The 13,522-nt window shown below is 41.6% G+C and overlaps 1 protein-coding gene, 1 long non-coding RNA gene and 1 pseudogene across 2 annotated transcripts; 1 reads left to right on the top strand and 2 right to left on the bottom strand.

Annotated features, from left to right (window-relative positions):
- Positions 1 to 216: 216 nt before the first annotated feature.
- Positions 217 to 10,501, bottom strand: LOC117767652 (annotated as a pseudogene).
- LOC117768290 lies at positions 6,118 to 10,198 on the top strand. The gene is made up of 2 exons (XR_004615038.1): positions 6,118 to 6,418; positions 9,682 to 10,198. It is a non-coding gene; the product is annotated as an uncharacterized LOC117768290 (long non-coding RNA).
- Positions 10,502 to 11,092: 591 nt separating the features above from the next.
- LOC117767653 lies at positions 11,093 to 12,496 on the bottom strand. Its single transcript, XM_034595452.1, has 4 exons — positions 12,115 to 12,496; positions 11,882 to 12,010; positions 11,236 to 11,750; positions 11,093 to 11,104 (listed from the first exon to the last, which is right to left on the bottom strand). The coding sequence occupies exons 1-4, from the start codon at positions 12,290 to 12,292 to the stop codon at positions 11,093 to 11,095; spliced, it is 834 nt and encodes a 277-aa protein (XP_034451343.1). The 5' UTR covers positions 12,293 to 12,496.
- Between the last annotated feature and the right edge of the window lie 1,026 nt (positions 12,497 to 13,522).

Consider the following 13,522-nt stretch of genomic DNA (forward strand, 5'->3'; position numbering starts at 1 on the left):
CTCTTCATGAGGGTGAAGGGCAGAGGATGTCACACCTTGTTAAAGCCCTGAGACAATTGTGATTTGTGAATATGGGCTATACAAATAAAATTTGATTGATTGATTGATTGATTTCCAGTGTCGTTTTCGCTAACTGTTGTATCACTAATGAATGAATAAATAACTAAGAAACAAATTCTTAAAAAACGCATGAGCAAATCTTATCCCTCTCATGTGGCCATGGTGTGGCTTCTCAACTGGATGTATTCTCCTGTGGACTTTGTATAAACTGGCAAGTCAGAGATCTTTCCAACATTTTACAAAAATATCAGTTTTGCTATGTGTGGGTACTCAAATGTTTTGTTAGAAGTGATTTGCCAACAAATTTCCCCCCACAAGTTGTATAGGGATACGGCTCCTCACCTTTATGGCTTCTCATGTGGACTTTCAAGCCACATTCAAGCGTAAAAAGGTTCCCACAAGTTTTGCAAGAAAAGGTCTCTCGCCCGTGTGCGTTCTCTCGTGGACCTGACGGGTATATCTGGTACCAAAACTTTCCCCACAGGTTTTGCAAGAAAAAGGTCTCTCGCCCGTGTGCTTTCCCTCGTGGACCTGAAGGTAATTTCTAGTTGTAAAACTTCTCCCACAAGTTTTGCAAGAAAAAGGTTTCTCGCCTGTGTGCGTTCTCTCGTGTCTATTCAGGATATATCTAGTTGTAAAACTTTTCCCGCAAGTTTTGCAAGAAAAAGGTCTCTCGCCCGTGTGCGTTCTCTCGTGTCTCTTCAGGATATTAATAGTTTTTAAACTTTTTCCACAAGTTATGCAAGAAAAGGGTCTCTCGCCCGTGTGCGTTCTCTCGTGAACCCTGCAGGGGTAATACTAGTTGTAAAACTTCTCCCACAAGTTTTGCAAGAAAACGGTCTCTCGCCCGTGTGCGTTTCTCGTCGTGTATCTTCAGGTAATTTCTAGTTGTAAAACTTCTCCCACAAGTTTTGCAAGTGGAAGGTCTCTCGCACATGTGCTTTCTCCTGTGTTTCAGCAGTGTAGATCTCATACTAAAACTTCTCCTACAAATATTGCAAGGAGAAGGTCTCTCGAGGACCCGCAGATATGGTTTCTCACCTGTGTGCACCTTCAGATGTCCATTTAATCGTGACTTCCACTTAAAGACTTTTCCACAAGTGTCACACTGGAAAACCTTTTTGCTCTTGCAGATATTCGGCACAATCTTTGACATGGTAGTGCTACATGCAAGGTTACTGGGACTTGTGCTGTCTTTTTCTCTTGTGATGACATGATGTCCCTTTTCTGATGCCTGCTCAGCATTACTAACTGATGTTGAGTTTCCATGCTGGCCTCCTTTAAGATCTTGGCTCTGAGCTGAGCTGTGGGAGAGGAGCTGGTGGTCACTTGGTTCTGGTTCACTGTGGTCACTTTCCTTGAAAGTAGGATTCAACAAAAGGTTATCTTGATCCTCCTGCTTCAGTACAAGCTGCTCTACTTCCGGACCGATGCAAATCTCCTCCTCCTCTTTAATATGTGGAGGTTCTGGCTCCTCTTGGTCCAGACTGGGGTTCCTCTCAAGGCTCCAGAGCTGCTGGTCAGATGGAAACTCTTCCTCATTCAGAAAATGTTGCTCTGGGAGCTCTAGAGGAGACAATAGACATAAGTAGGTAACTGATAGATTAATGATAGTTGTGAGTGTGTGCAATTTGGTGCAGATCCAAGCAAAAATCCAGATCGAGTGAATTTAAATGTGGTTTCAAAAGGAGCCAGAACCGATGCAGGCTCCTCCTGTTGCTCCTTAATCTGTGGAGGTTCTGGCTCCTCTTGGTCTGGACTGGGGTTCCTCTCCATCAGGTCAGCAGGAAACTCTTCCTTGATACAGACATGTCGCTGTGGGAGCTCTGGAGGAGACACATGGACAGAAGTCATGATAAAAGAGCCATGTGTTTTAGACTAACAGGGATTATAAGTGTGGATGTATAGTTTGCTAACTAAGGTGATACAGACCTATTCTCTGCAGCTTTACTACAGGTTTCAAAGTTACATCCAGCAGTCCTGCGCTGACGACCGATCTCATCCTCGTACTTTGCGACAGTCGCTTCAAAAACATCCTAATATGTCTTCAGCAGCAGTTTGTAACCTCTCGTTGATAAACTGTCTTAAACTCTGGATTGTAGACATTTCCATCCAAAACGCTTTAGCCACTAACTTCTCCGAGAAACGCAGCGAAGACCGAATACGGAAGATGGCGACTTGCTTTACTTCTGCCGACAATTGTTATAAACGCAACCAAAACCACGGTGTGTAGCAGAAGACTTGATCAGAAAGCATTTAGCCGAGTAGAATCATGTTCTGTTGGATGTTAGCATAGCAGGCTAACAACAGTAGTTCTTCTTCTCCTTATAATGAAGGTTGGCAAACAGCTTCCGGGTGCATTACTGCCACCTTCTGGATTGGAGTGTGGCTCAAAACAGATTCAAGAATAAAACATTAAATTCTCCTTGTAACTCCGGCATCTATTACAGATATAAAAACAGTCCTGTACTAAAGAAAGTGTTAAGAATTCCTGTATCTGCACCAAAGTGTAATCAGTACTTTTCTGACCCATGCCACATCTTTTCCCCCAGTTTCATGGTGATGTCCAGGAGTTTGAGCATATTTTTGCTAACTAACAGACAAACACAGATTCAACATTTGACAGACGTAAAATACAATCAGCATAATTCAAGAAACTTTAATAAACTGCACATGCACTGAAGTATTGAATGCACGTAGTACAAAATAATAAATATTTACAGTGAGAGTCATTTAGGACTGTGTACACATTAACAAGAGATTTTCTTGTTTTGAAATAAAAGAGAATAGAAAAAGGAAAGTCATCTGATAATCTGCACCACATTCTGTGTTCTTATAAATCTCTGTACCACAAATATGTCAGATTTTTACATCTTGATCCACAGTGTTTCCTGACACATTGACAACCATCTCTCAACATTCAGTGATAATAAAATATCCTGGATCTGCCACTTTAACCCAATCAATTTCTCTCACCCCTGTCCCCTTCCTGCACCATTTGGTATAAATGGCTGACAAATGAGTAAACAAAGAGATAAGGGTGAAAACATCACTTCCTTTGCAGATGTAAATATCAATGAGTCACATCAAGAACAGAAACGTGGGTACTTCAGCAAATGTTGTTGACCATGTACTGCATCAAAGATATTGTGATGTCTCCTCAATGGGATATTTTCCACATTCAGTTACAGATGTGCAGCTAATGCAAATGTAAACAATCTCTCTTGTGCAGATCTAAGTGATGAACCTGGCTGTAGTTCAATGCTTTGTGAAGTTATTGAAGTCTGCTCCTCATCAGTGGTGATGGAACTTCATAAAGCATTGAACTACAACTAGGTTCATCACTTTTTTGGTCCCCTGGAAACATTTCCAGTGTCGTTTTCGCTAACTGTTGTATCACTAATTAATGAATCAATAACTAAGTAACTTCTTTGACACGCTTGAGCAAATCGTATCCCTCTCGTGTTGCCATGGTGTGGCTTCTCAACTGGATGTATTCTCCTGTGGACTTTGTATAAACTGGCAAGTCAGTTATCTTTCGAACATTTTACCAAAATATCAGTTTTGCTATGTGTGGGTACTCAAATGTTTTGTTAGAAGGGATTTGCTAACAAATCTTTCCCCACAAGTTGTACAGGGATACGACTCCTCACCTTTATGGTTTCTCAGGTGGACTTTCAACCTACATCCACGTGTAAAACTTTTCCCACTAGTTTTGCAAGAAAAAGGTTTCTGGCCCGTGTGCGTTCTCTCGTGTCTCTGCAGGGTGTATTTAGATCTAAAACTTTTCCCACAAGTTTTGCAAGAAAAAGGTTTCTCGCCCGTGTGTGTTCTCTCGTGGACATGCAGGTAATTTACACGAGTAAAACTTTTCCCACAAGTTTTGCAAGAAAAAGGTTTCTCGCCCGTGTGCGTTCTCTCGTGTCTCTGCAGGGTATTTCTCATACTAAAACTTATCCCACAAGTTTTGCAAGAAAAAGGTTTCTCGCCCGTGTGTGTTCTCTCGTGGACCTGTAGGTAATTTACACGCGTAAAACTTTTCCCACAAGTTTTGCAAGAAAAAGGTTTCTCGCCCGTGTGTATTCTCTCGTGGCCCTGCAGATTCATTCTAGTTGTAAAACTTTTCCCACAAGTTTTGCAAGGAAAAGGTATCTCGCCTGTGTGTGTTCTCTCGTGGACCTGCAGGGTGTATTTAGATGTAAAACTTCTACCACAAGTTTTGCAAGAAAAAGGTCTCTCGCCCGTGTGTGTCCTCTCGTGGATCTTCAAACTTGTGCTAGTTATAAAACTTTTTTCACACATTTCGCAAGAATGCTGTTTCTCCCCTGTGTGGACTGTCAAATGTGTTTTTAGTGCTGACTTGTAACAAAATCTCTTTCCACAGGATTTGCAAAGATATGGTTTCTCATCTGTGTGGACCTTTAGATGTCTATTTAATTGTGATTTCCACTTAAAGACTTTTCCACATGTGTCACACTGTAAAACCTTTTTACTCTTGCAGATATTCGGAATAATCTTTGACATGGTAGTGCTACATGCAAGGTTACTGGGACTTTTGCTTTCTTTTGCTCTTGTGATGACATGATGTCCCTTTTCTGATGCCTGCTCTGCATTACTAACTGATGTTGAGTTTCCATGTTGGCCTCCTTTGAGATCTTGGCTCTGAGCTGAGCTGTGGGAGAGGAGCTGGTGGTCACTTGGTTCTGGTTCACTGTGGTCACTTTCCTTGAAAGTAGGATTCAACAAAAGGTTATCTTGATCCTCCTGCTTCAGTACAAGCTGCTCTACTTCCAGACTGGTGCAGAGCTCCTCCTCCTCTTTAATATGTGGAGGTTCTGGCTCCTCTTGGTCCAGACTGGGGTTCCTCTCTAGGCTCCAGAGCTGCTGGTCAGCAGGAAACTCTTCCTTATTAAGAAAGTGTTGCTCTGGGAGCTCTAGAGGAGACAATAGACAGAAGTAGGTAACTGATAGATTACTGATAGTTATGAGTGTGTGCAATTTGGTGCAGATCCAAGCAAAAATCAAAATCGAGTGAATTTAAATGTGGTTTCAAAAGGAGACAGACCGATGCATTGCTCCTCCTGTTGCTCCTTAATCTGTGGAGGTTCTGGCTCCTCTTGGTCTGGACTGGGGTTCCTCTCCAGCAGGTCAGCAGGAAACTCCTCCTTGATACAGACATGTCGCTGTGGGAGCTCTGGAGGAGACAATGGACAGAAGTCATGACAAAGAGCCCATGTGTTTAGACTAACAGGGATTATAAGTGTGGTGTATAGTTTGCTAACTAAGGTGATACAGACCTATTCTCTGCAGCTTTACTACAGGTTTCAAAGTTACATCCAGCAGTCTGCGCTGACGACCGATCTCATCCTCGTACTTTGCGACAGGTCGCTTCAAAACATCCTAATATGTCTTCAGCAGCAGTTTGTAACCTCTCGTTGATAAACTGTCTTAAACTCTGGATTGTAGACATTTCCATTCAAAACGCTTTAGCCAACTAACTTCTCCTGAGAACGCAGCGAAGACGAATACGGAAGATGGCGACTTGCTTTACTTCTGCCGACAATTGTTATAAACGAAACAAAACCACGTGTGTAGCAGAAGACTTGATATGAAAGCATTTAGCCGAGTAGCATCATGTTCTGTTGGATGTTAGCATAGCAGGCTAACAACAGTAGTTCTTCTTCTCCTTATAATGAAGGTTGGCAAACAGCTTCCGGGTGCATTACTGCCACCTTCTGGATTGGAGTGTGGCTCGAAGCAGATTCAAGAATAAAACATTAAATTCTCCTTGTAACTCCGGCATCTATTAGAGATATAAAAACAGTCCTGTACTAAAGAAAGTGGAAAGAATTCCTGTATCTGCACCAAAGTGTAATCAGTTCTTTTCTGACCCATGCCACATCTTTTCACCCAGTTTCATGGTGATGTCCAGATTAAATGTGAGACATAAAATACAATCATCATAATTCAAGAAACTTTAATAAACTGCACATGCACTGAAGTATTGAATACACGTAGTACAAAAGAATAACCATTTACAGTAACAGTCATTAGGACTGTGTACACATTAACAAGAGATTTTATTGTTTTGTAATAAATAGAGAAAAGAAAAAGGGAAGTCATCTGATAATCTGCACCACATACTGTGTTCTTATAAATCTCTGTACCACAAATATGTCTGATTTTTACATCTTGATCCACAGTCTTTCCTGACACATTGACAACAATCTCTCAACATTCAGTGACAATAAAGTATCCTGGATCTGCCACTTTAACCCAATCAATTTCTCTCACCCCCGTCCCCTTCCTGCACCATTTGGTATAAATGGCTGATAAATGAATAAACAAAGAGTTATGGGTGAAAACATCACTTCCTTTGCGGATGTAAATATCAATGACAGTCACATGAAGAACAGGAAACGTGGGTACTTCAGCAAAATGTTGTTGACCATGTACTGCATCAAAGATATTGTGATGTCTCCTCAATGGATATTTTCCACATTCAGTTGCAGAGATGCAGCTAATGCAAATGTAGACAATCTCTCTTGTGCAAGATCTAAGTGATGAACCTGGCTGTAGTTCAATGCTTTGTGAAGTTATTGAAGTCTGCTCCTCATCAGTGGTGATGGAACTTCATAAAGCATTGAACTACAACTAGGTTCATCACTTATTTGGTCCCCTGGAAACAATTTCCAGTGTCGCTTTCGCTAACTGTTGTATCACAAATTAATGAATCAATAACTAAGTAACAACTTCTTTGACAACGCTTGAGCAAATCTTATCCCTCTCGTGTTGCCATGGTGTGGCTTCTCAACTGGATGTATTCTCCTGTGGACTTTGTATAAACTGGCAAGTCAGAGATCTTTCCAACATTTTACAAAAATAGCAGTTTTGCTATGTATGGGTACTCAAATGTTTTGTTAGAAGTGATTTGCTAACAAATCTTTCCCCACAAGTTGTACAGGGATACGGCTCCTCACCTTATGGCTGCTCATGTGGACTTTCAACCTACATCCACGTGTATAACTTTTCCCACAAGTTTTGCAAGAAAAAGGTCTCAAGCCCGTGTGCGTTCTCTCGTGTCTCTTAAGGGTATTTCTCGCACTAAAACTTATCCCACAAGTTTTGCAAGAAAAAGGTTTCTCGCCCGTGTGCATTCTCTCGTGGACCTGCAGGGTATTTAAAAGCGTAAAACTTTTCCCACAAGTTTTGCAAGAAAAAGGTTTCTCGCCAGTGTGCGTTCTCTCGTGGACCTGAAGGTAACTTCTAAGACTAAAACTTTTCCCACAAGTTTTGCAAGAAAAAGGTCTCTCGCCCGTGTGCGTTCTCTCGTGTATCTTCAGGTAATTTCTAGTTGTAAAACTTTTCCACAAGTTTTGGCACGGAAAAGGTCTCTCCGCCCGGTGTGAGTTCTCTCGTGGCCCTGCAGGGTATTCTCAGCCGAAAACTTTTCCACAAGTTTTGCAAGAAAAAGGTTTCTGGCCCGTGTGTGTTCTCCTCGTGGATCTCCAAATTTGGGCCTACTTGTGAAACTTTTTTCACACCATTTCGCAAGAATGCAGTTTCTCCCTGTGGGACTCTCAAATGTGTTTTTAGTCCTGACTTGTCACAAAACTTTTTCCACAGTTTTTGCAAAGATATGGTTCTCACCTGTGTGCACCTTCAGATGTCCATTTAATGTGACTTCCACTTAAAGACGTTTTCCACAAGTGTCACACTGGAACAAACTTTTTACTCTGGCAGATATTCGGCACAATCTTTGACATGGTAGTGCTACATGCAAGGTTACTGGGACTTGTGCTTTCTTTTGCTCTTGTTGATGACATGATATCCCTTTTCTGATGCCTGCTCTGCATTTTTAACTGATTTAGAGTTTCCATGCTGGCCTCCTTCGAGATCTTGGCTCTGAGCTGAGCTGTGGTGGAGGAGCTGGTGGTCACTTTCCTTGAAAGTAGGATTCAACAAAAGGTTATCTTGATCCTCCTGCTTCAGTACAAGCTGCTCTACTTACTTCCGGACCGATGCAAATCTCCTCCTCCTCTTTAATATGTGGAAGTTCTGGCTCCTCTTGGTCCAGACTGGGGTCCTCTCAGGCTCCAGAGCTGCTGGTCAGATGGAAACTCTTCCTCTTTAAGAAAATGTTGCTCTGGGAGCTCTAGAGGAGACATTAGAAAGAAGTAGGTAACTGAAAGATTACTGATAGTTATGAGTGTGTGCAATTTGGTGCAGATCCAAGCAAAAAATCCAGATCGAGTGAATTTAAATGTGGTTTCAAAAGGGGACAGGACCGCTGCAGTGCTCCTCCTGTTGCTCCTTAATCTGTGGAGGTTCTGGCTCCTCTTGGTCTGGACTGGGGTTCCTCTCCAGCAGGTCAGCAGGAAACTCCTCCTTGATACAGACATGTCGCTGTGGGAGCTCTGGAGGAGACAATGGACAGAAGTAATGATAAAAGAGCCCATGTGTTTAGACTAACAGGGATTATAAGTGTGGTGTATAGTTTGCTAACTAAGGTGATACAGACCTATTCTCTGCAGCTTTACTACAGGTTTCAAAAGTTACATCCAGCAGTCTGCGCTGACGACCGATCTCATCCTCGTACTTTGCGACAGTCGCTTCAAAACATCCTAATATGTCTTCAGCAGCAGTTTGTAATCTCTCGTTGATAAACTGTCTTAAACTCTGGATTGTAGACATTTCCATCCAAACGCTTTAGCCAACTAACTTCTCCGAGAACGCAGGCGAAGACGAATACGGAAGATGGCGACTTGCTTTACTTCTGCCGACAATTGTTATAAACGCAACAAAACCACGTGTGTAGCAGAAGACTTGATCCGAAAGCATTTAGCCGAGTAGCATCATGTTCTGTTGGATGTTAGCATAGCAGGCTAACAACAGTACTTCTTCTTCTTCTTCTCCTTATAATGAAGGTTGGCAAACAGCTTCCGGGTGCATTACTGCCACCTTCTGGATTGGAGTGTGGCTCGAAGCAGATTCAAAAATGAAACATTAAATTCTCCTTGTAACTCCGGCATCTATTACAGATATAAAAACAGTCCTGTACTAAAGAAAGTGGAAAGAATTCCTGTATCTGCACCAAAGTGTAATCAGTTCTTTTCTGACCCATGCCACATCTTTTCACCCAGTTTCATGGTGATGTCCAGGGTTTTATTTTGCTAACTAACAGACAAACACAGATTCAACGTGTGACAGACGTAAAATACAATCAGCATAATTCAAGAAACTTTAATAAACTGCAAATGCACTGAAGTATTGAATGCACGTAGTACAAAATAATAAATATTTACAGTGAGTCATTTAAGACTGTGTACACATTAACAATAGATTTTATTCTTATGTAATAGAAAGAGAAAAGAAAAAGGGAATTCATCTGATAATCTACCAACATACTGTGTTCTTATAAATCTCTGTACCACAAATATGTCAGATTTTTACATCTTGATCCACAGTGTTTCCTGACACATTGACAACAATCTCTCAACATTCAGTGATAATAAAATATTCTGGATCTGCCACTTTAACCCAATCAATTTCTCTCACCCCCGTCCCCTTCCTGCACCATTTGGTATAAATGGCTGACAAATGAGTAAACAAAGAGATAAGGGTGAAAACATCACTTCCTTTGCAGATGTAAATATCAATGACAGTCACATGAAGAACTGAAACGTGGGTACTTCAGCAAATGTTGTTGACCATGTACTGCATCAAAGATATTGTGATGTATCCTCAATGGGATATTTTCCACATTCAGTTACAGAGATGCAGCTAATGCAAATGTAGACAATCTCTCTTGTGTAGATGTAAGTGATGAACCTGGCTGTAGTTCAATGCTTTGTGAAGTTATTGAAGTCTGCTCCTCATCAGTGGTGATGGAACTTCATAAAGCATTGAACTACAACTAGGTTCATCACTTGTTTGGTCCCCTGGAAACATTTCCGGTGTCGCTTTCGCTAACTGTTGTATCACTAATTAATGAATAAATAACTAAGTAACAACTTATTTGACAACGCTTGAGCAAATCGTATCCCTCTCGTGTTGCCATGGTGTGGCTTCTCAACTGGATGTATTCTCCTGTGGACTTTGTATAAACTGGCAAGTCAGAGATCTTTCCAACATTTTACAAAAATAGCAGTTTTGCTATGTGTGGCTACTCAAATGTTTTGTTAGAAGTGATTTGCTCACAAATCTTTCCCCACAAGTTGTACAGGGATACGACTCCTCACCTTTTTGGCTTCTCATGTCGACTTTCAACCTACATCCACATGTAGAACTTTTCCCACAAGTTTTGCAAGAAAAAGGTCTCTCGCCTGTGTGAGTTCTCTCGTGTATCTTCAGGACATTTCTAGTTGTAAAACTTTTCCCACAAGTTTTGCAAGAAAAAGGTTTCTGGCCCATGTGCGTTCTCTCGTGTCTCTGCAGGGTGTATTTAGATCTAAAACTTTTCCCACAAGTTTTGCAAGAAAAAGGTTTCTCGCCCGTGTGTGTTCTCTCGTGGACATGCAGGTAATTGACACGAGTAAAACTTTTCCCACAAGTTTTGCAAGAAAAAGGTTTCTCGCCCGTGTGCGTTCTCTCGTGTCTCTGCAGGGTATTTCTCATACTAAAACTTATCCCACAAGTTTTGCAAGAAAAAGGTTTCTCGCCCGTGTGTGTTCTCTCGTGGACCTGCAGGTAATGTACACGCGTAAAACTTTTCCCACAAGTTTTGCAAGAAAAAGGTTTCTCGCCCGTGTGCGTTCTCTCGTGTCTCTGCAGGGTATTTCTCATACTAAAACTTATCCCACAAGTTTTGCAAGAAAAAGGTTTCTCGCCCGTGTGTGTTCTCTCGTGGACCTGCAGGTAATTTACACGCGTAAAACTTTTCCCACAAGTTTTGCAAGAAAAAGGTTTCTCGCCCGTGTGTATTCTCTCGTGGACCTGCAGGGTATTTACACGCGTAAAACTTCCACCACAAATTTTGCAAGAAAAAGGTCTCTCGCCCGTGTGTGTTCTCTCGTGGATCTTCAAACTTGTGCTAGTTGTGAAACTTTTTTCACACATTTCGCAAGAATGCTGTTTCTCCCCTGTGTGGACTCTCAAATGTGTTTTTAGTGCTGACTTGTAACAAAATCTCTTTCCACAGGTTTTGCAAAGATATGGTTTCTCATCTGTGTGGACCTTTAGATGTCTATTTAATCGTGATTTCCACTTAAAGACTTTTCGACATGTGTCACACTGGAAAACCTTTTTACTCTTGCAGATATTCTGAATAATCTTTGACATGGTAATGCTACATGCAAGGTTACTGGGACATTTGCTTTCTTTTGCTCTTGTGATGACATGATGTCCCTTTTCTGATGCCCGCTCTGCATTTTTAACTGATGTTGAGTTTCCATGCTGGCCTCCTTTGAGATCTTGGGTCTGAGCTGAGCTGTGGGAGAGGAGCTGGTGGTCACTTGGTTCTGGTTCACTGTGGTCACTTTCCTTGAAAGTAGGATTCAACAAAAGGTTATCTTGATCCTCCTGCTTCAGTACAAGCTGCTCTACTTCCAGACTGGTGCAGAGCTCCTCCTCCTCTTTAATCTGTGGAGGTTCTGGCTCCTCTTGGTCCAGACTGGGGTTCCTCTCAAGGCTCCAGAGCTGCTGGTCAGATGGAAACTCTTCCTCATTCAGAAAATGTTGCTCTGGGAGCTCTAGAGGAGACAATAGACAGAAGTAGGTAACTGATAGATTACTGATAGTTATGAGTGTGTGCAATTTGGTGCAGATCCAAGCAAAAATCCAGATCGAGTGAATTTAAATGTGGTTTCAAAAGGAGACAGACCGCTGCAGTGCTCCTCCTGTTGCTCCTTAATCTGTGGAGGTTCTGGCTCCTCTTGGTCTGGACTGGGGTTCCTCTCCAGCAGGTCAGCAGGAAACTCCTCCTTGATACAGACATGTCGCTGTGGGAGCTCTGGAGGAGACAATGGACAGAAGTCATGATAAAAGAGCCCATGTGTTTAGACTAACAGGGATTATAAGTGTGGTGTATAGTTTGCTAACTAAGGTGATACAGACCTATTCTCTGCAGCTTTACTACAGGTTTCAAAGTTACATCCAGCAGTCTGCGCTGACGACCGATCTCATCCTCGTACTTTGCGACAGTCGCTTCAAAACATCCTAATATGTCTTCAGCAGCAGTTTGTAACCTCTCGTTGATAAACTGTCTTAAACTCTGGATTGTAGACATTTCCATCAAAACGCTTTAGCCAACTAACTTCTCTGAGAACGCAGCGAAGACCGAATACGGAAGATGGCGACTTGCTTTACTTCTGCCGACAATTGTTATAAACGCAACAAAACCACGTGTGTAGTAGAAGACTTGATCCGAAAGCATTTAGCCGAGTAGAATCATGTTCTGTCGGATGTTAGCATAGCAGGCTAACAACAGTACTTCTTCTTCTCCTTATAATGAATGTTGGCAAACAGCTTCCGGGTGCATTACTGCCACCTTCTGGATTGGAGTGTGGCTCGAAGCAGATTCAAGAATAAAACATTAAATTCTCCTTGTAACTCCGGCATCTATTAGAGATATAAAAACAGTCCCGTACTAAAGAAAGTGGAAAGAATTCCTGTTTCTGCACCAAAGTGTAATCAGTTCTTTTCTGACCCATGCCACATCTTTTCACCCAGTTTCATGGTGATGTCCAGATTAAATGTGAGACATAAAATACAATCATCATAATTCAAGAAACTTTAATAAACTGCACATGCACTGAAGTATTGAATACACGTAGTACAAAAGAATAACCATTTACAGTAACAGTCATTTAGGACTGTGTACACATTAACAAGAGATTTTATTGTTTTGTAATAAATAGAGAAAAGAAAAAGGGAAGTCATCTGATAATCTACCAACATACTGTGTTCTTATAAATCTCTGTACCACAAATATGTCTGATTTTTACATCTTGATCCACAGTCTTTCCTGACACATTGACAACAATCTCTCAACATTCAGTGACAATAAAGTATCCTGGATCTGCCACTTTAACCCAATCAATTTCTCTCACCCCCGTCCCCTTCCTGCACCATTTGGTATAAATGGCTGATAAATGAATAAACAAAGAGTTATGGGTGAAAACATCACTTCCTTTGCAGATGTAAATATCAATGACAGTCACATCAAGAACAGAAACGTGGGTACTTCAGCAAATGTTGTTGACCATGTACTGCATCAAAGATATTGTGATGTCTCCTCAATGGGATATTTTCCACATTCAGTTACAGAGATGCAGCTAATGCAAATGTAGACAATCTCTCTTGTGTAGATCTAAGTGATGAACCTGGCTGTAGTTCAATGCTTTGTGAAGTTATTGAAGTCTGCTCCTCATCAGTGGTGATGGAACTTCATAAAGCATTGAACTACAACTAGGTTCATCACTTTTTTGGTCCCCTGGAAACATTTCCAGTGTCGTTTTCGCTA

The sequence above is a fragment of the Hippoglossus hippoglossus genome, chromosome 9, assembly GCF_009819705.1.
Source record: "Hippoglossus hippoglossus isolate fHipHip1 chromosome 9, fHipHip1.pri, whole genome shotgun sequence".
NCBI classification, from domain to species: Eukaryota; Metazoa; Chordata; class Actinopteri; order Pleuronectiformes; family Pleuronectidae; genus Hippoglossus; species Hippoglossus hippoglossus.